The 26,169-nt window shown below is 42.5% G+C and overlaps 1 protein-coding gene across 1 annotated transcript in view; it reads left to right on the forward strand.

Annotated features, from left to right (window-relative positions):
* Positions 1 to 26,169, forward strand: part of LOC128664506 (lamin-L(III)-like) — a 102,291-nt gene that overhangs the window by 60,537 nt on the left and 15,585 nt on the right. The window contains exons 6-7 of the mRNA XM_053719327.1: positions 47 to 267; positions 1,003 to 1,231. Coding sequence (XP_053575302.1) covers positions 47 to 267; positions 1,003 to 1,231 — 450 coding nt within the window. The remainder of the gene's footprint in view (positions 1 to 46; positions 268 to 1,002; positions 1,232 to 26,169) is intronic.

The following is a 26,169-nucleotide window of genomic DNA, read 5'->3' on the forward strand; positions in this document are numbered from 1 at the left end:
ATTGAAACTAGAGTGGTGCATCTGTAACAAGCTTTGTTTTTGGTAGAATTCTGGGCTGGAGGCTAAAGTTAGAGAGTTGCAGGAAATTCTAGACCATGAACATGACATGCACAGAAGACAGATGAGCGAAAAAGATAGAGAGGTTTCTGAAATGAGGTACAAATTGCAGTCGCAACTGGAAGAATATGAGCAACTACTGGATGTGAAGCTTGCATTAGATATGGAAATAAATGCATACAGAAAAATGCTGGAAGGAGAAGAACAAAGGTAAGCATATTAGTTAGTCATTAAAGGGAGATTAAACTATCTGTCATGCATAATGAGAGAATGGCAATATGATCATTATTAACGGCGCACTGGTCAATATGGACAACTTCCATAGCTCTGTGGGTAATTATTAACAAGCATGAAAACAAAAGTAGCTTTATCCAGCACAGGGGGGGGGGGGAGAGAGAGAGATGGCTATAGAGAGAGATATATTTTCTAATAAACTTTGCTGTCATTTTAAACAATTCAATTCTTTTCTAAGGAGTTAAGCACATATTTTGATACACTCTGATCAGTGTTTAGCTTCCTTGTGATTTGAGTTTACCTTTTTAGGATTTAGAAGCTTTAAATAGATGGTAAAGTCAAAATTTAAACTTTCACGATTCAGATCTTGCAATTGTAAACTACTTTCCAATATACTTTTTATCTAATTTGCTTTTGTTTTTTTGGTATATTTTTGTTGGGAAAACTTTCCTAGAAAGGCTCTGGAACAGTAATGTACTACTGGTAACTAACTTCTGATTAGTGGCTGCACAAATATGCCTCTTGTTATTGACTCACCTGAGGTGCATTGCTCTATTTTCAACAAAAGATACCAAGAAGTAAATTGGAAAGTGTGTGTATATATTATATTAGATATAAATTGTTGCCATATGATATAAAGAGATGGGGGAAAATGATAAAAGCATTGTAGTCTAATATTTGTTCATTTTATAAAATGTTTGTGTAATATAGGCTGAAACTATCACCCAGCCCTTCTCAGAGAACTGCAGTGTCTCGAGCATCTGCAAGTCACAAAAGTCGTATGTTACGTGGTAAGAAAAGAAAGCTGCAGGAAACGGAAAGTCCAGAAACCAGAAGCAAATATAAGATTGTTCAGCAAGCCTCCTCTTCAGGACCTGTGTCTGTAGATGATATTAACCCAGAGGGGAATTTTGTCAGACTGGTTAACGGCGCAGAGAAGGTATTGCTTTTAATACAATATTTATTTTGTGAATTTATAATAATAATTGGGGGGGGGGGGTGGGAAAGCAGCACATAAAATTGTAGCTTTTCTAATTCTCAGAACCTGAAATGTACCCTGCGGACTTCTCAAGGCTAACCCTGCTACATTTATTTCCATAATTGGCTTTATCTTATAACACATTGTAAAACACAATTTATAATAATATTATGACAGTGGCTAGCCTTGATGTTTTCAGACTAAAGCCCAGATTTGCTCCTCCAAAAAAATTGTTGGATGGAGTTTTACTATTAAAAAATAACTGCAGTAAGAAGCATGTTAATTTGCTTTACAAATGTTTACACTTGGCTGATACATTATTGTATGGAAAACACATCTAAAATGTATCGTAACTACAAGGTGTTAACTGTCACTTTTTTTTTTATTATTATTATTGATTTCTCAATAATGAGTATGAACAGAGGACTTGACATTTTTTCTGAGTTCAGTGTTGGTCTCACATTATTACAAGTTTATCATTGTCAAATACCTCTTTACTAACAATGAAATCTCTTTTGTTAGGCATCATTACTTCAGAAAAGGCTTATGTAAGAGACAAACCTAAGCAACCATCAAATAAAATGAAAATAGACTTGCAATTAAAATTCAATCAAAAAGTAAATTTAAAATAACTCAAACTTTGCTCACTCTCTCTTAGTTATAACTCCATCTTTAACTTGGCACCATATATCCTATACAGTAGGTCCGATCCGTGTAATCCCTTGTTTTTCGTTTCAACCTCCTTTCCTGATGTTGTCAATAAGTCATGAGCTGTGGAGAGTATCTGTAGTAAAGTCCGTCTCAGTCTACATGCAATTTTTGGTAGGCCATTTAAAAGGGCTATCCTAAGGGTTAGTGTAAAATATGCGTTCAGAATATTTTTTAAAGTGAGATTCTATTCCATCCCATAGCGGTCTTATTTCTCCAACATTGGTGTGTCCGGTCCACGGCGTCATCCTTACTTGTGGGAATATCTCTTCCCCAACAGGAAATGACAGAGTCCCAGCAAAGCTGGCCATATAGTCCCTCCTAGGCTCCGCCCACCCCAGTCATTCTCTTTGCCGTTGCACAGGCAACATCTCCACGGAGATGGTTAAGAGTTTTTTTGGTGTTTAAATGTAGTTTTTTATTCTTCTATCAAGTGTTTGTTATTTTAAAATAGTGCTGGTATGTACTATTTACTCTGAAACGGAAAAGGATGAAGATTTCTGTTTGTGAGAGGAAGATGATTTTAGCAGATAGTAACTAAAATCGATTGCTGTTTCCACATAGGACTGTTGAGATGAAGTAACTTCAGTTGGGGGAAACAGTTAGCAGACTTTTCTGCTTAAGGTATGACTAGTCATATTTCTAACAAGACCATGTAATGCTGGAAGGCTGTCATTTCCCCTCATGGGGACCGGTAAGCCATTTTCTTAGTCAAGCAAACAGAATAAAGGGCTTAATATGGGCTATAAAACTGGTAGACACTTTAATGGGCTAAATCGATTGCTTTATTTGGACATTTTTATACATGTTTATGCTGATAATTCACATTTATAAACTTGGGGAACGTGTTTTAACGGCAGGCACTATGTTAGACACCTTTTCCAGTCAGGGAGGGCCTTCCCAGTTGTAGGCTGAGCCTCATTTTCGCGCCATTACTGCGCAGTTGTTTTTGAGAGCAAGACATGCAGATGCATGTGTGAGGTTCTGAAAGTAGCTGGAAAAGTTTCTAGAAGGCGTCATTTGGTATCGTATTCCCCTCTGGGCTTGGTTAGTTCGCAGCAAAGGCTATAGCTGAGACTGTATAGGGGTTAAATTTGTAAACGGCTCAGGTTCCGTTATTTTAAGGGTTAAAGCTTTGAAAATTGGTGTGCAATACTCTTAATGCTTTAAGACACTGTGGTGAAATTTTGGTAATTTTTGAACAATTCCTTCATACTTTTTCACATATTCAGTAATAAAGTGTTTTCTGTTTAAAATTTTTAAAGAGACAGTAACGGTTTTGTTTTAAAACGTTTTTTGTGCTTTGTTGACAAGTTTAAGCCTGTTTAACATGTCTGTGCCTTCGGATAAGCTATGTTCTATATGTATGAAAGCCAATGTGTCTCCCCATTTAAATTTGTGTGATAATTGTGCCATAGCGTCCAAACAAAGTAAGGACAGTACTGCCACAGATAATGAAATTGCCCAAGATGATTCCTCAGATGAGGGGAGTAGACATGATACTACATCATCTCCTACTGTGTCTACACCAGTTTTGCCCATGCAGGATTGCTCTGTTTTAAACACTGTAGAGCAGGAGGGCGCTGATGATAATTGTTCTGTCATACCCTCACACCAATCTGAAGTGGCCATGAGGGAGGTTTTGTCAGATGGGGAAATTTCAGATTCAGGAAAAATTTCTCCACAAGCTGAACCTGATGTTGTGACATTTAAATTTAAATTAGAACATCTCCGCGCACTGCTTAAGGAGGTGTTATCTACTCTGGATGATTGTGACAACTTGGTCATTCCAGAGAAATTATGCAAGATGGACAAGTTCCTAGAGGTTCCTGTGCACCCAGACGCTTTTCCTATACCCAAGCGGGTGGCGGACATAGTGAATAAGGAGTGGGAAAAGCCTGGCATACCTTTTTGTTCCCCCCCCTATATTTAAGAAATTATTTCCTATGGTCGACCCCAGAAAGGACTTATGGCAGACAGTCCCTAAGGTCGAGGGGGCAGTTTCTACTCTAAACAAGCGCACTACTATTCCTATCGAGGATAGTTGTGCTTTCAAAGATCCTATGGATAAAAAAATTGGAGGGTTTGCTTAAAAAGATTTTTGTACAGCAAGGTTACCTTCTACAACACATTTCGTGCATTGTTCCTGTCACTACAGCAGCGTGGTTCTGGTACGAAGAACTAGAAAAGTCGCTCAGTAGAGAGACTCCATATGAGGAGGTTATGGACAGAGTTCACGCACTTAAGTTGGCTAACTCTTTTATTTTAGATGCCGCTTTGCATTTAGCTAGATTAGCGGCGAAAAATTCAGGGTTTGCAATTGTGGCGCGCAGAGCGCTTTGGCTAAAGTCTTGGTCAGCGGATGTGTCATCCAAGACAAAATTGCTTAACATCCCTTTCCAAGGTAAAACTCTATTTGGACCAGAATTGAAAGAGATTATCTCAGACATCACTGGGGGAAAGGGCCACGTCCTTCCACAAGATAGGCCTTTCAAGGCCAAGAATAAGTCTAATTTTCGTTCTTTCGCAATTTCAGGAACGGAACGGCCTCTAATTCTGCATCCTCTAAGCAAGAGGGTAATGCCTCACAACCCAAACCAGCCTGGAAACCGATGCAAGGCTGGAACAAGGGTAAGCAGGCCAAGAAGCCTGCTGCTGCTAACAAAACAGCATGAAGGAGTAGCCCCCGATCCGGGTCCGGATCTAGTAGGGGGCAGACTCTCTCTCTTTGCTCAGGCTTGGGCAAGAGATGTTCAGGATCCCTGGGCGCTAGAAATAGTTTCTCAGGGTTATCTTCTGGAATTCAGGGAACTACCCCCAAGGGGAAGGTTCCACATGTCTCACTTATCCTTAAACCAAATAAAGAGACAGGCGTTCTTACATTGTGTAGAAGACCTGTTAAAGATGGGAGTGATACACCCAGTTCCAATAAAGGAACAAGGAATGGGATTTTATTCAAATCTGTTCGTAGTTCCCAAAAAAGAGGGAACTTTCAGACCGATTTTGGATTTGAAGATCCTAAACAAATTTCTCAGGGTACCATCGTTCAAGATGGAAACCATTCGAACGATTCTACCCACTATCCAGGAAGGTCAATTTATGACTACCGTGGATCTAAAGGATGCGTACCTACATATTCCTATCCACAAAGAACATCATCAGTTCCTAAGGTTCGCCTTTCTGGACAAACATTACCAGTTTGTGGCCCTCCCATTCGGGTTAGCCACTGCTCCAAGGATTTTCACAAAGGTACTCGGGTCCCTTCTAGCGGTTCTAAGACCGAGGGGCATTGCAGTAGTACCATACTTGGACAACATTCTAATACAAGCGTCGTCCTTGTCAACAGCAAAGGCTCATACAGACATTGTTCTGGCCTTTCTCAGATCACACGGATGGAAGGTGAACATAGAAAAGAGTTCTCTGTCCCCGTCAACAAGAGTTCCCTTCTTGGGAACAATAATAGATTCCTTAGAAATGAGGATTTTTCTGACAGAGGTCAGAAAGTCAAAACTTCTAAGCACTTGTCGAGTTCTTCATTCTGTTCCACGTCCTTCCATAGCGCAGTGCATGGAAGTAGTAGGGTTGATGGTTGCAGCAATGGACATAGTTCCTTTTGCACGAATTCATCTAAGACCATTACAACTGTGCATGCTCAAACAGTGGAATGGGGACTATACAGACTTGTCTCCAATGATTCAAGTAGATCAGAAGACCAGAGATTCACTTCGGTGGTGGCTGACCCTGGACCATCTATCCCAGGGAATGAGCTTCCGCAGGTCAGAGTGGGTCATTGTCACGACCGAGGCCAGTCTAGGGGGCTGGGGCGCGGTCTTGGAATCCTTGAAAGCTCAGGGACTATGGTCTCGGGAAGAGTCTCTTCTCCCGATAAACATTCTGGAACTAAGAGCGATCTTCAATGCTCTCAGAGCTTGGCCTCAGCTAGCAAAGGCCAGATTCATAAGATTCCAATCAGACAACATGACGACTGTTGCGTATATCAATCATCAGGGGGGAACAAGGAGTTCCCTGGCGAAAGAAGTGACCAAAATAATTCAATGGGCGGAGGATCACTCCTGCCACCTATCTGCGATCCACATCCCAGGTGTGGAAAACTGGGAAGCGGATTATCTGAGTCGTCAGACATTCCATCCGGGGGAGTGGGAACTCCATCCGGAGATCTTTGCCCAAATAACTCAATTATGGGGCATTCCAGACATGGATCTGATGGCGTCTCGTCAGAACTTCAAGGTTCCTTGCTACGGGTCCAGATCCAGGGATCCCAAGGCGACTCTAGTAGATGCACTAGTAGCACCTTGGACCTTCAACCTAGCTTATGTATTTCCACCGTTTCCTCTCATTCCCAGGCTGGTAGCCAGGATCAAACAGGAGAGGGCCTCGGTGATCTTGATAGCTCCTGCGTGGCCACGCAGGACTTGGTATGCAGACCTGGTGAATATGTCATCGGTTCCACCATGGAAGCTACCTTTGAGACAGGACCTTCTTGTTCAGGGTCCATTCGAACATCCAAATCTGGTCTCCCTCCAGCTGACGGCTTGGAGATTGAACGCTTGATTCTATCAAAGCGTGGGTTTTCAGATTCGGTGATAGATACTCTGGTTCAGGCCAGAAAACCGGTAACTAGAAAGATTTACCATAAAATATGGAAAAGATATATCTGTTGGTGTGAATCCAAAGGATTCCCATGGAATAAGATAAAAATTCCTAAGATTCTCTCCTTTCTACAAGAAGGTTTGGAGAAAGGATTATCTGCAAGTTCTCTAAAGGGACAGATCTCTGCTTTATCTGTCTTACTACACAAGACTGGCAGCTGTGCCAGATGTTCAAGCATTTGTTCAGGCTCTGGTTAGGATCAAGCCTGTTTACAGACCTTTGACTCCTCCCTGGAGTCTAAATCTGGTTCTTCAAGGGGTTCCGTTTGAACCTTTACATTCCATAGATATTAAGTTACTATCTTGGAAAGTTTTGTTTTTGGTTGCAATTTCTTCTGCTAGAAGAGTTTCAGAGTTATCTGCTCTGCAGTGTTCTCCTCCTTATCTGGTGTTCCATGCAGATAAGGTGGTTTTGCGTACTAAGCCTGGTTTTCTTCCAAAGGTTGTTTCTAACAAGAATATTAACCAGGAGATAGTTGTACCTTCTTTATGTCCGAATCCAGTTTCAAAGAAGGAACGTTTGTTACACAATTTGGACGTAGTCCGTGCTCTAAAATTCTATTTAGAGGCTACAAAAGATTTCAGACAAACATCTTCTTTGTTTGTTGTCTATTCTGGTAAAAGGAGAGGTCAAAAAGCGACTTCTACCTCTTTCCTTTTGGCTTAAAAGCATCATCCGATTGGCTTATGAGACTGCCGGACGGCAGCCTCCTGAAAGAATCACAGCTCACTCCACTAGGGCTGTGGCTTCCACATGGGCCTTTAAGAACGAGGCTTCTATTGACCAGATATGTAAGGCAGCGACTTGGTCTTCACTGCACACTTTTGCCAAATTTTACAAATTTGATACTTTTGCTTCTTCGGAGGCTATTTTTGGGAGAAAAGTTTTTGCAAGCCGTGGTGCCTTCCGTTTAGGTAACCTGATTTGCTCCCTCCCTTCATCCGTGTCTTAAAGCTTTGGTATTGGTTCCCACAAGTAAGGATGACGCCGTGGACCGGACACACCAATGTTGGAGAAAACAGAATTTATGCTTACCTGATAAATTACTTTCTCCAACGGTGTGTCCGGTCCACGGCCCGCCCTGGTTTTTTAATCAGGTCTGATGAATTATTTTCTCTAACTACAGTCACCACGGTACCATATGGTTTCTCCTATATTTTTCCTCCTGTCCGTCGGTCGAATGACTGGGGTGGGCGGAGCCTAGGAGGGACTATATGGCCAGCTTTGCTGGGACTCTTTGCCATTTCCTGTTGGGGAAGAGATATTCCCACAAGTAAGGATGACGCCGTGGACCGGACACACCGTTGGCGAAAGTAATTTATCAGGTAAGCATAAATTCTGTTTTCTCTTGTAAAGGTGTATCCAGTCCACGGGTTCATCCATTACTTGTGGGATATTCTCCTTCCCAACAGGAAGTTGCAAGAGGACACCCACAGCAGAGATGTCTATATAGCTCCTCCCCTAACTGCCACCCCCAGTCATTCTCTTGCAAGCTCTCGACAAGAAAGGAAGTATCAAGAGATATGTGGTGACTTAGTGTAGTTTTACCTTCAATCAAAAGTTTATTTTTAAACGGTACCGGCGTTGTACTGTTTCACTCTCAGGCAGAAATTGGAAGAAGAATCTGCCTGGAGGTTGATGATCTTAGCTGTTTGTAACTAAGGTCCATTCCTGTTCTCACACATAACTGAAGAGTATGGAAAGAGAACTTCAGTTGGGGGGACGGTTGGCAAATCGCCTGATTTGAGGTATGTTCAGTATATTTTTTTTTTCTAGAGAGATAAGGTCTAGAAAATGCTGACAGTACTTGATATATTTGAGGTAAGCCTGATACAGTGATTTAACAGCGACTGGGATCATGCTTACAAGATAAGGGTAATTTTTATGTTAACCCTCATAGTACTTAGTGTTAAAACGTTTGCATTACTTAACAGAAAAAACGTTTTTCTCCTACATTGGTGTGTCCGGTCCACCGCTTCATCCTTACTTTTGGAATATTCTCTTCCCTAACAGGAAATGGCAAAGAGCACAGCAAAAGCTGCCCTTATAGCCCCCCCTCTGGCTCCGCCCCCCAGTCATTCTCTTTGCCGCTCTGAACAATCAAAATTCCTAGGATTCTTTCCTTTCTCCAAGAGGGTTTGGAGAAAGGTCTTTCAGCTAGTTCTCTAAAGGGACAGATATCTGCTCTGTCTGTCTTGTTGCACAAACGTCTGGCAGCCGTGCCAGATGTACAAGCATTTGTACAGGCGTTAGTCAGAATCAAGCCTGTTTACAGACCTATGACTCCTCCATGGAGTCTAAACTTAGTTCTTTCAGTTCTTCAAGGGGTTCCGTTTGAACCTTTGCATTCCATAGATATCAAGTTACTATCTTGGAAAGTTCTGTTTTTAATTGCTATTTCTTCTGCCAGAAGAGTTTCTGAATTATCTGCTTTGCAGTGTACTTCTCCCTATCTGGTATTTCATGCAGATAAGGTAGTTTTACGTACCAAACCTGGTTTTCTTCCAAAAGTAGTTTCCAACAGGAATATTAACCAGGAAATAGTGGTTCCTTCCCTATGTCCGAATCCAGTTTCAAAGAAGGAACGTTTGTTACACAACCTAGATGTGGTCCGTGCTTTAAAATTCTATTTAGAAGCAACAAAGGATTTCAGACAAACATCATCTTTGTTTGTCATTTATTCTGGTAAGAGGAGAGGGCAGAAAGTTACTGCTACCTCTGTCTTTTTGGCTGAAAAGCATCATCCGATTGGCTTATGAGACTGCCGGACGGCAGCCTCCTGAACGAATTACAGCTCACTCTACTAGAGCTGTGGCTTCCACATGGGCCTTCAAGAACGAGGCTTCTGTTGATCAGATCTGTAAGGCAGCGACTTGGTCTTCTCTGCATACTTTTGCCAAATTTTACAAATTCGATACTTATGCTTCTTCGGAGGCTGTTTTTGGGAGAGAGGTTTTGCAAGCCGTGGTGCCTTCCGTTTAGGTAACCTGACTTGCTCCCTCCCTTCATCCGTTTCCTAAAGCTTTGGTATTGGTTCCCACAAGTAAGGATGAAGCCGTGGACCGGACACACCAATGTAGGAGAAAACAGAATTTATGTTTACCTGATAAATTTCTTTCTCCTACGGTGTGTCCGGTCCTTGGCCCGCCCTGGCTTTTAGTCAGGTTTAATTTTTTTTTATTTCTGTACACTAGTGTCACCACGGCACCCTATAGTTTCTCCTTTTTCTCCTAACCTTCGGTTGAATGACTGGGGGGCGGAGCCAGAGGGGGGGGCTATATGGGCAGCTTTTGCTGTGCTCTCTTTGCCATTTCCTGTTAGGGAAGAGAATATCCCACAAGTAAGGATGAAGCCGTGGACCGGACACACCGTAGGAGAAAGAAATTTATCGGGTAAACATAAATTCTGTTTTTCTCTGAGGGTGATAAATCTTTATTTGGGGCCTAGTTTTCCACATGGCTGTTTTACTCCTAGGAGTAGTTTTTTATGGCCCTCTGACTGTGAGTGCATGGTGGGAGGGGCCTATTTTCGCGCACTTTATGCGCAGTTGTTATACAGACTGTGACATCCAGCTTCCCTAAAGGAGTCCTCTGGCATCTAGGACCACTATAGAGGGGTTCTTTCCTGCTAAAATCGTGTTTAAGGGCAGGTAGGAGCCACAGTAGAGCTGTGGCAGTGTGTTTGACTGTTTTTTAACGGTGTTACCGTTTTTTCTAATCCGGTTTGGGGCCTAAGGGGTTAATCATCCATTTGCAAGTGGGTGCAATGCTGCTTTAGTCTCTTATACACACTGTAAAAATTTCGTAGAGTTTACTGCTTTTTAACACGGATTTGCAGTTTTTATGGTAGTTTTTTTTTCTCTTAAAGGTACAGTACCGTTTTTGTTTAATTGCTTTTTCACATTTATTAAAGTGTTTTCCAAGCTTGCTGGTCTCATTACTAGTCTGTTAAACATGTCTGACATAGAGGAAACTCCTTGTTCATTATGTTTAGAAGCCATTGTGGAACCCCCTATTAGAATGTGTACCAAATGCATTGACCTTTCTATAAGTTATAAAGAACATATTATGGCTTTTAAAGATTTATCACCAGAGGTTTCTCAGACTGACAAAAGGGAGATTATGCCATCTACTAGCTCTCCCCACGTGTCAGAACCTATAACTTCCGCTCAAGTGACGCCAAGTACATCTGGCGCGTCCAATGCGTTTACTCTACAGGACATGGCGGCAGTTATGAATCATACTCTCACAGAGGTATTGTCCAAACTGCCAGGGTTACAAGGAAAGTGAGACAGCTCTGGGGCTAGAATAAATACAGAGCTTTCTGACGCTTTAGTAGCTATGTCTGATATACCCTCACAATGTACAGAAGCCGAAGCAGGAGAGCTTCTTTCTGTGGGTGACATTGCTGATTCAGGGAAGGCGTTACTTCAGTCTGACTCTGAAATGACAGCATTTAAATTTAAACTTGAACACCTCCGCGTGTTGCTCAGGGAGGTTTTAGCGACTCTGGATGACTGTGACCCAATTGTAGTCCCAGAGAAGTTGTGTAAAATGGGCAAATACTTTGCTGTGCCTGTTTACACTGATGTTTTTCCAATCCCTAAGAGGTTTTCAGAAATTATTACGAAGGAATGGGATAGACCAGGTGTACCGTTCTCTCCCCCTCCTGCCTTTAAAAAGATGTTTCCCATAGATGCCGCTACACGGGACTCGTGGCAGACGGTCCCTAAGGTGGAGGGAGCAATCTCTACCCTAGCTAAACGTACAACTATTCCCGTCGAGGACAGTTGTGCTTTCCTAGATCCTATGGATAAGAAATTAGAGGGTTTCCTTAAGAAAATCTTTATACAACAAGGTTTTATTCTCCAGCCTCTTGCATGCATTGCCCCAGTCACTGCTGCAGCGGCTTTCTGGTTCGAGGCTCTTGAAGAGGCTCTACAGGTGGAGACCCTGTTGGATGATATCCTAGACAGGCTTAAAACTCTTAAGCTTGCCAATTCATTTATTTCTGACTGCGTTTTTCATTTAACAAAGCTAACGGCTAAGAATTCAGGTTTTGCCATTCAGGCGCCTAGGGCGCTATGGCTTAAATCCTGGTCAGCTGACGTTACTTCAAAGTCTAAGCTTCTTAACATCCCCTTCAAAGGGCAGACCCTATTCGGGCCTGGATTGAAGGAAATCATTTCTGATATTACTGGAGGAAAAGACCACGCCCTTCCCCAGGATAGGTCCATCAAATCAAGGACCAAACAGACCAATTTTCGTTCCTTTCGAAACTTCAAAAGTGGTGCAGCTTCAACTTCCTCTGCTGCAAAACAAGAAGGAAATTTTGCCCTGTCCAAGCCAGTTTGGAGACCTAATCAGGCTTGGAACAAGGGAAAGCAGGCCAAAAAACCTGCTGCTGCCTCTAAGACAGCATGAAGGAGTAGCCCCCGATCCGGGACCGGATCTAGTTGGTGCAGACTTTCTCTCTTCGCCCAGGCTGGGGCTAGAGACATCCAGGATCCCTGGGCTCTGGAGATTGTTTCCCAGGGATATCTTCTAGATTTCAAAGCCTCGTCTCCAAAGGGGAGATTTCATCTCTCACAATTATCTGCAAACCAGATAGAGAGGCATTCTTACGTTGTGTTCAAGACCTTCTGGTCATGGGAGTGATCCACCCAGTTCCAAGGGAGGAACAGGGGCAGGGATTCTATTCAAATCTGTTCATAGTTCCCAAAAAAGAGGGAACTTTCAGACCAATCTTGGATCTCAAGATCCTAAACAATTTTCTCAGGGTCCCATCCTTCAAGATGGAGACTATTCAAACCATCCTACCTATGATCCAGGAGGGTCAATATATGACTACCGTGGATCTAAAGGATGCTTATCTCCACATTCCGATGCACAGAGATCATCGGTTTCTCAGGTTTGCCTTCCTAGACAGGCATTACCAGTTTGTGGCTCTTTCCTTCGGGTTAGCCACGGCACCAAGAATCTTTACAAAGGTTCTAGGGTCCCTACTGGCGGTTCTAAGACCACGAGGCATAGCGGTGGCTCCTTACCTAGACGATATTCTGATACAGGCGCCGACTTTTCAAATCGCCAAGTCCCATACGGACATTGTTCTGGCATTCCTGAGGTCTCACGGGTGGAAGGTGAATGTAGAAAAGAGTTCTCTCTCCCCTCTCACAAGAGTTTCCTTCCTAGGCACTCTGATAGATTCAGTAGAAATGAAGATTTTTCTGACAGAAGTCAGGTTGTCAAAGCTTCTAACTTCCTTCCGTGCTCTTTATTCCACTTCTCAGCCGTCAGTGGTTCAGTGTATGGAAGTAATCAGCTTAATGGTAGCGGCAATGGACATAGTTCCGTTTGCCCGCCTACATCTCAGACCACTGCAACTTTGCATGCTCAATCAGTGGAATGGGGATTACACAGATTTGTCCCCTCTACTAAATCTGGATCAAAAGACCAGGGATTCTCTTCTCTGGTGGCTATCTCGGGTCCATCTGTCCAGAGGAATGAGTTTCCGCAGGCCAAAATGGACTATAGTAATGACAGATGCCAGCCTTCTGGGCTGGGATGCAGTCTGGAACTCGCTGAAGGCTCAGGGTTCGTGGACTCAGGTGGAGGCCCTCCTTCCGATAAACATTCTGGAACTAAGAGCGATATTCAAGGCTCTTCAGGCTTGGCCTCAGCTAGCTGCGGTCAGGTTCATCAGATTTCAGTCGGACAACATCACGACTGTAGCCTATATCAACCATCAGGGGGGAACAAGGAGCCCCCTGGCAATGTTGGAGGTTTCAAAGATAATTCTATGGGCAGATGTTCACTCTTGCCATCTCTCAGCTATCCATATCCCAGGAGTAGAGAACTGTGAGGCGGATTTTCTAAGTCGGCAGACTTTTCATCCGGGGTAGTGGGAGCTCCATCCGGAGGTATTTGCCCAGTTGATTCAACTATGGGGCAAACCAGAACTGGATCTCATGGCGTCTCGTCAGAACGCCAAGCTTCCTTGTTACGGGTCCAGGTCCAGGGATCCCAAGGCAGCGCTGATAGATGCTCTAGCAGCGCCCTGGTCCTTCAGCCTGGCTTATGTTTCCACCGTTTCCTCTGCTCCCTCGTCTGATTGCCAAGATCAAGCAGGAGAGAGCTTCGGTGATCTTGATAACTCCTGCGTGGCCACGCAGGGCTTGGACATGTCATCCTTTCCACCATGGACTCTGCCGCTAAGGCAGGACCTTCTACTTCAAGGTCCCTTCAAACATCCAAATCTAATTTCTCTGTGTCTGACTGCTTGGAGATTGAACGCTTGATTGTATCAAAACGTGGTTTCTCCGAGTCGGTCATTGATACCTTAATTCAGGCTCGAAAGCCTGTCACCAGGAAAATCTATCATAAGATATGGTGTAAATATCTTCATTGGTGTGAATCCGAGGGTTACTCATGGAGTAAGGTCAGGATTCCTAGGATATTATCCTTCTCCAAGAAGGATTGGAGAAAGGATTGTCAGCTAGTTCCTTAAAGGGACAGATTTCTGCTCTGTCTATTCTTTTGCACAAACGTCTGGCTGAGGTTCCAGACGTTCAGGCGTTTTGTCAGGCTTTGGTTATTATCAAGCTTGTGTTTAAACCTGTTGCTCTGCCATGGAGTTTAAATTTAGTTCTTAAAGTTCTTCAAGGGGTTCCGTTTGAACCTTTGCATTCCATAGATATTAAGCTTTTATCTTGGAAAGTTCTGTTTTTAGTAGCTATCTCCTCGGCTCGAAGAGTTTTGGAGTTATCTGCTTTACAGTGTGATTCCCCTTATCTGATTTTCTATGCAGATAAGGTAGTTTTACGTACTAAACCTGGGTTTCTTCCTAAGGTGGTATCTAATAAGAATATCAATCAGGAGATTGTTGTTCCTTCACTATGTCCTAATCCTTCTTCAAAGAAGGAACGTCTTTTACACAATCTTGAAGTGGTTCGTGCTTTAAAGTTTTATTTACATGCTACGAAGGATTTTCGTCAAACATCTGCTTTGTTTGTTGTCTACTCTGGACAGAGGAGAGGCCAAAAGGCTTCGGCAACTTCTCTTTCTTTTTGGCTGAGAAGCTTAATCCGTTTGGCTTATGAGACTGCTGGCTAGCAGCCTCCTAAAAGAATCAGCTCATTCCACTAGAGCGGTGGCTTCCACATGGGCTTTTAAAAATGAGGCCTCTGTGGAACAGATTTACAAGGCGGCGACTTGGTCTTCGCTTCATACTTTTTCTAAATTCTACAAATTTGATACTTTTGCTTCTTCGGAGGCTATTTTTGGGAGAAAGGTCTTACAGGCAGTGGTGCCTTCCGTTTAAGCGCCTGCCTTGTCCCTCCCTTCATCCGTGTCCTAAAGCTTTGATATTGGTATCCCACAAGTAATGGATGAACCCGTGGACTGGATACACCTTTACAAGAGAAAACAAAATTTATGTTTACCTGATAAATTTATTTCTCTTGTGGTGTATCCAGTCCACGGCCCGCCCTGTCATTTTAAGGCAGGTGTTTTTTATTTTTAAACTAGTCACTACTGCACCCTATAGTTTCTCCTTTTTTCTTGTTTGTCTTCGGTCGAATGACTGGGGGTGGCAGTTAGGGGAGGAGCTATATAGGCAGCTCTGCTGTGAGTGTCCTCTTACAGCTTCCTGTTGGGAAGGAGAATATCTATCAAGTAATGGATGAACCCGTGGACTGGATACACCACAAGAGAAATTAATTTATCAGGTAAGCATAAATGTTGTTGTTCTGTAGCCTATTGATCTGTATGATTGAGAAGCATATAGACAACTTAAAGATCCTTTAATGTTATAAATCACTTTGGAGGGATACCACAGAACACTATTTAAAATTATGACAATATGATCAAGGATGCTTTTAATGAAAATTGAAACACAGTAAAAGAATGAAATGTGAGAAACCAAGAATGAATACATTTTACCTGCTCCTTAAGGTACACAAAAATAAAGAGAATCTCCCAGGATGTCTCATAATGTCAGGGATTGGTGCCTTAAAGGGACAGTCTAGTTCAAAACAAACTTTCATTATTCAGATAGGGCATGTAATATTTAACTATCAAATTTACATCTATCACCAATTTTACTTTGTTCTTTTGCTATTCTTAGTTGAAAGCTAAACCTAGGAGGTTCATATGCTAATTTCTAAGCCCTTGAAGGCCGCCTCATCTCATTTTTACAATTTTTTACCACTAGAGGGTGTTCATGTGATTCATATAGATAACACTGTGCTCATGCACATGGAGTTCCTCGGAGCCAGCACTGATTGGATAAAATGCAAGTCTGTCAAAAGAACTGAAATAAGGGGCAGTTTGCAGAGGCTTAAATACAAGATAATCAGAGGTAAAAAGTGTATTAATATAACACTGTTGGTTATGCAAAACTAGAGAATGGGTAATAAAGGGATTATTTATCTTTTAAAACAATACATATTCTGGTGTAGACTGTCCCTTTTTAAGTTTAGTAAATAGATGCTAGATTGAGGGATGTTGTGCTTACTTTACCATCTTATGTACTTGACACTATGGATGTATTGAATAAAATAGGTGTGATTAACCATGACCAAGGGTGTAGGTCTGTTCAATATTTCTTAGAGATGGATTCAAGGTACAATGAAAAGAAAACGGTTAATTTTGGAATTCTATTTTGAGACAATTATTTTGTCTTTAGGGACAGATTTTACTTATATACGAGGGACGGCAATGGAGCGGCTTCTGCCCTCACCTAAGCCAACATCTATGTTGGGTGGTGGGAGAGGGAATATGTATTTAAAAAAGATAGAGATTGTAAACCGAACGCTAGTTAGAACTCCTTAAGCTCACTATCAGAAGTCCCCTAGCGGACTAGAAGATAACATATGAAATATGAGTGGGAGACTGAGCGCTAAAAAGGCTAAATGGACTAAAAGCAGTACAATTTAATATGACAATACCAATATGCAAAATTCATAAAATACAGTTACACAAATGACAATGGCTAAAAACTACATGATCCATGTTAAAGTGAAGGTAAAGTTTCCGGGAAATGAAAGCAGTAGTGTGTTAATTCTTCAAAATATAGCATGATCGCTAAGTTTTTATGTCATATTTCTATATATATCAATATAAAATCAATACTTTATCTGTACGTGTCCTGCCGATTAAAGCTCCGCCTTCAAGTTATTTCCTGCTTTCTTGGTGTATTACGTATAGAGCGTTGACACCCGCTCTATACGTATGGTAAATGCGCGTTCTCGATTTTATTCAATCTTGCGCATGCGCACACTATGGCTCAACCTCAATTTGCGCCTGCGCGACTAAAAACTATTACATTCTGAAGCGCATGCGTTAATCCCGTTGCAACATAGTATTGAATGAATATCTATTCATTCATTACTATCTTGCAAGCGAACTGTAAAGGCTGCTTTTTGTTTTCTACGCTTTTCGATTAGCATAAAAGAAATTGCTAATTGTTGCTAAACCAAGTGCGTTCGGCAGAGTTGCTTGAGTGAAGGAGATTTGCGCATGCGCAAATCTTGAACGAGCACGGCTTATAAGATACAGGAAGTGTATCTAACGCATGCGCAGATCCAATAGTTATGCGGTGACATCAAATGACGGCCGCCTAACGGCCAGACAGATAATTGGCTACTAGAACAACGTGACCTGGCTGCAGAAAAAAAAATAATACGGGCAGATTACAGAACCAGGAGAATAGAGTTATAAATATCGGATAAAACGGTAAATATCGAATTTTAACGAAATTGATGAATTAAACTAACATTATTTTTTAGGCGACTGACATTTGAAAAGTAATAAAGATGCTAACTTTACCTTCACTTTAAGTCTATAAAAATATATAATACACGTGCTATACCAAGGAGATGGCGTACAAAATTGTATACACAGCAAAAGGTGAAACAGATTAAAGGTAAAATACAAATGGTGGATTAATAACCAATTCTGTGATATGTGGCAATCAAAAAATGATTAGATGTAAGTGGAAAATAATGACACAATAGAAAAAAACATCCAGATGGGGAACTTCCGGGTAGCGGCCATGACAGGTCGCATTTTACCTAGCTGCCACAGACCTACAGACTAATCTTTTAAAAATCTGTTTTATACCTTACATCGACCAGCAACAGCTACAGATCCTGATACAGATATAGCTCAACTAAATGCAGCAAAAATATACCAGCATACTTGCAACTGCTTTATACCGGAGACTACTTGAGGTTGCGGCCTCCTTCTTGACCCCCCGGCAGAGTGTCGTCTGGATCTCTGTCGTTACTAAATGCTATGAAAGCACCCTTTCTTTCTCTCACATTATATATCCTTGCCATCAACATCTATCTGAAGGGTTGGGAGGATGACAGACCTTTTGCAAGCAATCAGCGACCTACTTGACACCTACCAAACGGCATTTGCTGACACCCTGCATGCAGCTTTCCACTTCAAACCGCTGGATGAGGAACACATACACACCCAATGGGTATGGGGGTGGCGGTGCTTTGGGGCCCCGGCATCAGCCACTTACCTCCCAGGTTGTTAACGCCCTGGTCACTAATTGCATGCTCAGCGGTGCGCTTGAAAGGCCCCCTGAGATGGAGTTGGGAGATACCAGCGGAGCTACTGTACTCGCAGAGGGGGAACCTGCCGTATTGTGCCCAGTCACTGAAGCGGGGCCTAATAGAGCAATACCTACAATACTAACTCCCTCAGACCATCGGGGAGGTAATGCCCCATCACAGCCGTCATCGAGACCTATCGGACCAACCCCTACACCTTATAGTCCTGGAGCTAACGATAAGGAAGACTATAATCTGTATACGCTGCCAACAAACCCTGGGTTAGCTAATACGCCCTTAAAAACCCTAGGGGAACACTCTACTGTGAGGACAGCTAAGATTAGCCCGGGGCCAATGATGGAGACAGCTCTTACTCACATTCCAAGCAGCACAGCCTTAGCTGTCTCTGTCGTTTGGAACCCGGATGATCCGACTAAACCTAGGTCTTCTATATCGGAAGGGAGAGTCTCTCCGTGCGTGCCTGCCTCCTACCCGCACGTTACAGAGTCATGCTGCTTCTAAAGAAATCTTCAAATGACCATTTGCTTCAGTCTTCCGACAAGCTGCTGCCTCTCATGCAAACATTATATAGGCTGTACATTAACATTTTCGAGTCCCACAGCAGTCTTAAGCTCCACGGCATAATCCCTGACCGTAAAAAAGGTGTCGGCTAATTACTCGGACAAACTTGGACAAATTAATGCTGGTTGCATAAGTACTCCTTTTTTTACAAACGGCTAATCTGTCTATATTTCTATTTCAAACTCTTATGTGAACTGTCCACCATTATTGTTTATACTGCTAGTAGTTATAAGGTTATTTTTTTGTTCTATTGTGCACTAGCGAATGTTACTGGTACCTACTGTTTTACCACTATTATGTTACCACATGGCTATATAGGTTTTTCTAATCATGCTTTGTTGCTTCTGCGGTGTGTAGCTCTAAGTGTTGTGCCATTTTTTATTCCCACTAGGTGCTGCTATATTGCTAAATTTTCTGAATCCTAAACTTACATTTTTGAGATTGACTTCAATATGATCACGTTTTTAGATCTCAAGATAGGCAGAGATGCCTTTGGTAAGATGAAGTTGAATCTACACTATAAACACACTGCTACCAATTATCTTACAATATAACAGTTACCATATTTTTGCCACTGTTAGCCATACCAATGAGAGAGTTTCTGAGATTAAAGGGACACTGTACCCAAATTTTTTCTTTCATGATTCAGATAGAGCATGACATTTTTAAGCATCTTTCTAGTTTAATCCTATTAACAAATTTTCTTTATTCTCTTGGTATCTTTATTTTAAATGCAAGAATGTAAGTTTAGATGCCGGCCCATTTTTGGTGAACAACCTGGGTTGTCATTGCTGATTGGTGGATAAATTCATCCACCAATCAAAAAGTGCTGTCCAGAGTTCTGAACCCCAAAAAAAGCTTAAATGCCTTTTTCAAATAAAGATAGCAAGAAAACGAAGAAAAATTGATAATAGGAGTAAATTAGAAAGTTGCTTAAAATTGCATGCTCTATCTGAATCACGAAAGAAAAAATTTGGGTTCAGTCTCCCTTTAAGAAGGAACTGCTCGGATATGAGTACTGGCAAACAGAGAGCAAAAAAGCTGAGAAGACTCAGAGGCTATCCATCAAATTATATGTAAGGCTTATCAGAGCGCTTTACGTATCCTGAGGGGTGATGTTTTTTGACTGTTAAACAAAGACAGTCATCTACAAGAGAGAATGACTTATATGTGTTACAGGGATATTGCCAAAGTGATGAATAAGCATCTAGATCTACTAAAATATGATGAAGAAATTGCAAATATTGTAGGTGATAGAATTGCCATAAGCTAGCGTAAATCAGAAACCTTGCATGACACATTGGTTTCAAGCCATCTGTCTCAGAGATGGTAGGAGAGAGGATGTATTGAAAGGTACCTACCCTTGCGGCGGATGCTAATTTTCCCTATATATCCAAAATGTTAATGAGCTTGAAATTTTACCAAGTGGGAAGGGATATATATTAATGGACTTTTCAACAGTAGGACTAATGTGATTTATTGCATTGAATGTTCTTGTAAGAAAAGATACGTGGGCATGTCTTCTGCCTGTAAAGATCAAGGGCAAGGGGCTTTTGTCTGTTGCTAGACTTTTATCTATACATCATAGTAAATCTGATTTGAGATGCCAGGTTCTGCAAAGAATATCTATGTATTAGGGGTGGTGATGTGAATCTGAATCTATTACATGCAGAGAACAAATGGATATTTCAATTAAACACACTGATGCCACATTGGCTGAATGAGCAAATAGAGAAGCAAGCTGAACACTTAAGTCTGTATGAGACACGTGACGGAATTGATACTTTTAGAATACATTTGTACGCAGTAGCTTTGTGATAATATGGCTTCATTGAAGTGTTGTACAGGTAGCCCTCAGTTTACCACAGGGTTAGGTTCCAGAAGGAATGGTTAAAATCGAAACCGTTGTAAATTGAAACCCAGTTTATAATGTAAGTCAATGGGAAGTGAGGGAGTTAGGTTCCAGGCCCCTCTCAAAATTGTCATAAGTAACACTTAATACATTATTTCAAAGCTTTGAAATGAAGACTTTAAATGCTAAACACCATTATAAACCTAATAAAATAGATTGTATTATCAAACTAAGTTTAATGAACAAAAATGTTTTTTTATTTGCCTTTTTCTGCAAACAGTTCTCTGCATTGCGTCTGCAGCTAAGGGAAGTGGCTGCTAGATCTTGTTCCTTTGAAAGCTGATCCATTGATCGCGTCTGGCTTGCTTGGCTTTGCATCTCTTTGCTGCAACACAAGCGGACAGCTCCAACTACTGGCTATTTTAATGAATGCACTGCTTCTCAATGCTTTTCAATAAGTCACATGACTTGGAAAAAAAGTGCGTTATTCTAAAACGGAGCAAATTGAACCGTCGTAAACCAAGGGCCACCTGTACTTGTATTTATGAGGGGGTTGAGAGACATGGGCGTTTACAGGAACTATTGAATGCCTATTTTATATGCCTGTGATGGATAATTTCTACAACAGTGTTTGTGCATATTGTGAGACCGCTTATGTGGCTGACAGAGCTTTTAAACTATTGTTTCGAAGGGGGCGGAGCTAGCCGCTGAACTGAGCGGACGTAGGTGTGAGGAGCTCTGCTCTAGAAAGTAATTTTAGGGCGTTCAAACAATCTAAACTTCAAGTTTAACACCAAATCAGGTTAAAATTTAAACGCCTACTACACTGTGGGGTTATTTGAGACCTTTTCTGCCCTTGAATAACTACTTTGGTCTCACGAAACCTGCCTACGGCGAACTGCTGTGCCGGAAGACCGCCAACAACACCTGAAGAAGCTTGCGGGGGATCCCGCTCTCCAGAGGGTCGGGGCTCCGCTCCGGAGAACTTACTTGAATCCCTCGAGAGAGATCTGTGCTTTGCAGTCGAGGAGGACATTCAAGGCTGCGGACTGCAAGTACAGTGCTGTATTAAACGTTAGGCCAGTTGCTGAGACTTGGTCCCAAGCGGCCATCCATTACCTGTCCTCGCTGAGATCCTGAGGTGTTATCCTTCTGCAAGCTGGAAACCCAGGTCGGAGAATCGTGGGCTGACTACCGCTGACATACTGACCCCACGAGGAGACGCTGGCAAGGCGAGAGACAGCCGCCATCTTGGGCCGCAATCGTACCGGCCTCACGACTCAGGAACAGGAGATTCCCGCCGACATCACAAGAAAGAGCTGAGGTTGGTGCTTCTACCTGCGGGGAGTTACCTTTAACGGATCTCAGTACGGGTGACATTCCGGCTATCCCTGCCTTCAATTCAGGGTAAGATCGCACAGGACGCCTTACAGCGAAAGGTAATACCCACGTGGGATTATCACTTGGGACACTAGCTATATAAACACAGCTTAGCGTTACTTGATTCCCTCATAAAGGCGGTGTTAGCCAGTTCATACACACATCCTTACATGAACACAAGATTGCCCTGTTGAGGCCCTGCGTAAACTGGGTCTTGAGACCCAACCTGCAGTCGTTCTCTCAATTACAGGGTTAAGTGACCCAGCAACAGAATTTCACATACACCCCTCTGGAACTCATTTTACCCTTTTAAAATCAATACCACTTAAAACCATACGTGAGATTTTGGAGGCCAGTTCCTTACTTAACTGTTTTCCCTACATAGGAAGAGACTTAGGGCAAGAAATCTGCTATAGCTGCTTCATTCTCAACTAGGCCCAGCCTTTACTCTTAGTGTCACCCAGTATATTTTTGAAAAGTGGCCCCAGATGGCTTGTGTGCTATCTGGACTGTGTATCTATAAAGTTAGCTGGGCCTACCTACCTCTTCCCATACATGTGAATTTCCCTGAGGTCTCCTAAATTCCCCCCCCCCCCCCCAGCAACTGTAGAAGGTATAGCAGGCCCTGAATATTACCCTATAGGCCTCTTATACAAATAGACCTACAATCAAGTTTACTTTGTGTCTGGGATATTTGCAAGCTGAAAAGTTGAGAGAATTGTACTATCTTAAGCTGTGTCCAGCCCAGGCCATAACCCTGAGGGTGTATATAAGTCGCCTGTTTCACTGCAGCCATCTCTCTCCATCACAGGATTTTTCTTGTGTCATTGGATGAAGCATTTTTCTCCATTTTGTGCTCCCTCGGTAGGAACTGTGCAAATTTATAACTTATTAGAAGCAACTGAATAAAAGCTGCTGCGTCCGCGTTTGTGCCTCTGTGGGCCTTCCCCAGAGTTATTGCTTTGTTAAAATATTGCTGCTGCGCCAGCCTATGTGTCCTTGGACTTTTAACCCAAGGTGGAGTGTCGTGCATAACTGTTTGTTTGTTATGATTTATACTGAAAACTGCATTTCTTCATTGTGATTGTGGGCCTTTAAGTGAGGTTACCCCTCACCTTCCCGCTCCCGCCCAGCTAGTCTGGGTGGGTCACCTCCAACTCCCCTCTCCCTTCCTTCGGGTCCTATCCCCAAGTTACCTAAGGTGAGGGGTTAGGATTTGCTCACCTGCACGGCTGTTCCGGTTCTGTCTCAAATACATAATGTAGTTCCTATTATGGTACTTTGCTCAGCCCCGCTCTAACTATATAACGGGTTGTATTTAACCTGTATATACCTATGTGCTTTTAACGCCTTTTTTCTCCCAATTGGGTGAACATTAAGGTGCTCTGGTGTTGATTCACTTCTCAGGCTCCTATGTTCTATAGATTGGTAGCACAGGATAAACAGAGGGATGTTATAGTGTGCTTCCACAGTTTCCTGTATAAGGATAGGTTGATACAGGCAGCCTTTCAAAAGCCAACACTGAGTGATAAATTCAAAGACATCCAACGCCTTCCTGATTTATCAGCACATACTCTCCAACAAAGGCGACAGTTCCAAATAGTCACCTCCACCTTACGCAAAGCCAATATTAGATACAGATGGGGCTATCCTACGAGACTCTTTATTACCAAAGACAACCAGACAGTTGTGGCCTCCTCTGTGTCTCAGGGATTCTCTCTTCTCACGTCATGGGGTTTACACCATGAACCCCCAACAGCACAGGCTCCAGGTCAACCTACCCTTTGAGCTTCGGCTCCGGAATGGACTACAAGGGAGCAGAGATCGAAGCGACCTAAGTTGCAGCAACCCCGAGATTTTTCAGGGCAACCTGTACAGCCACTTGAGTATAATATGTTTTCAATAGGGCTCCTCTGAGCTCAGATTCCACTCCTTCTCTAAAGTTGCACTAACTAAGTTAATAAGTTTAGTTAAATGTTCTGAATGATTCCCTCAAGGGATCTAGAAGTGTACCAATATATTTTCTGTTACGGTTTATATTAACTATTATTACATGTTCAGCTATGTTTAGTTTGCACCTAAGGTTTATTGTTCTCCGAAGAGAAGTTTTGCATGTTAGAGCGGGGCTGATATTCCAGTCCTACCATCTCCACGTTGCTTTCAAGCACTAAGCCCCCCCCCACTAGAAAACCCACCCCAGGGTTCCTCTAAGGTGAATTATTTTCACCACACTTTAGGTACTTCCCAGTGCCTCTTTCCTTCTTTCTCCTTTTCCCTTTACCTCTCCTCCCTAATTCTCTTTACCAAGTGACGTATACTACCCGTACAGTTGGTCTTCTGATGACACAAATAAGACACACCCAGCCTCCGAACTTTTAACTAAGAAGTTCCGTAACCTAATGTCCTATTCAGGATATTACGATATATGGAGAGCTATCCACCCCACAGATAAGGACTTCACGCATTATTCACACCCACACAGACAGTATGCTAGGATTGATTACATCTTCTCCACAGCAGACTCGTTAGACCTCATTACACAATCTAACATCTCACTCTGTACTTGGTTGGACCACGATCACATCTTAGCTGACAGATTCATTAAATTCCTCTCTCTCTAGACCCCTTTGGAGAATGCCCCACAACTTATTGAGTGATATCCTGTTTAGAGAATTATTATGCACTGAGATTAAACACTTCATACACACAAACGACAACACCCAGGTCAAAGATGATACCTTATGGGGCGCCGCAAAAGCGACAATACGAGGTCTCATAATCAGTAAGCAGGTGAGCAATAGAAAAAAAGCTGGTCTGACCCTTTCACAGGCCCATATCCAGCTGAGGAATCTTGAATCTCAAAACAGAGAAGCCCCTTCAACCACTCTGTCGAATCAGATTGTTACCATTAAAAATCACATCCCAAATTGAACTTAAAAGGACCCAAACTAACTTAACCAAACTGAAACAGTTATTCTATTACAAAAGTAATAAGGCAGATACCCTTCTGGCCAACAAACTCGGATATAGAGCGGGCACCTCGCGTATACATAGCATTAATACTCCTCAATCCCTTCTTAAAATTCCTTCTCAAATTGGCAATGAGTTTGCCAAGTACTACTCAAATCTGTACAATATACACAACTCTGAAAATCCTAGCCCGTCGCCCCCAGAGGTTTTACGCGGATATCTAAATTCCCTGAATCTCCCTACGCTTTCAACGGACCAATGTGACCAACTAAAATCTCCTTTACCCTAACTGAAGTTCGGCAGGTTATCAAAAACTCAAACCCCTTTAAATCCCCTGGCCCTGATGGATTCCCGGCCCATTTTTACAAAACGTTTTCCCAAGAGCTCTCACCCCTACTTCTCAAATTTTATAACCTTACCCGAAATGAGGGCACTATGAAAAAGGAATTCCTCAAGGCCCATATTATAACGATTCTTAAACCCAACAAGGACCCCTCCCAATGTTCCAGCTACCGTCCAATATCACTTAATACTGATGTGAAGTTTTATTCCAAATTGCTGGCCAACCAAATTGCATCCCTTTTACCACATCTTATCAATCCTGATCAGGTGGGCTTTGTTCCTGGGCGAGAGGGTCCAGATAACACTCGTCGTCTCTTAAATATTCTTAGCCTGTCTTCTAGTCTCCGCAAACCTTTGTCGGTTATCTCTCTCGACGCCGAAATGATCGGGTACGCTGTTGGTTTTTATGGGAGGTCCTTGAGGCCTTCGGATTTCCTAGCGAGCTTATCAGAGCTATTAGGGCCCTCTATTCTTCCCCTTCTGCTTTGGTTAGAGGGCTGGGCTTTCAGTCGGCCCCATTTGATATAACAAATGGCACCAGACAGGGCTGTCCCCTGTCGCCCCTATTGTTCGCTATAGCCATTGAGCCACTAGCAGCCCAGATTAGAGTTGATCCCCTCATTAAAAGTGTCACCCTCCATGGGACGGTCCATAAAATAGCCTTATTCGCGGACGACGTGACCCTATTCTCGTCAGATCTAAAACAAACTATGCCAAGATTACTACAAATAGTAGACTCCTTCAATGCCCACTCATATTATAAGCTACATTTAACAAAAACTGAAAATATACATATACATACACAGGATATCTACAGCTCGCGCTTAGCCC

The sequence above is a fragment of the Bombina bombina genome, chromosome 6 (genome assembly GCF_027579735.1).
Source record: "Bombina bombina isolate aBomBom1 chromosome 6, aBomBom1.pri, whole genome shotgun sequence".
Taxonomy (NCBI): domain Eukaryota; kingdom Metazoa; phylum Chordata; class Amphibia; order Anura; family Bombinatoridae; genus Bombina; species Bombina bombina.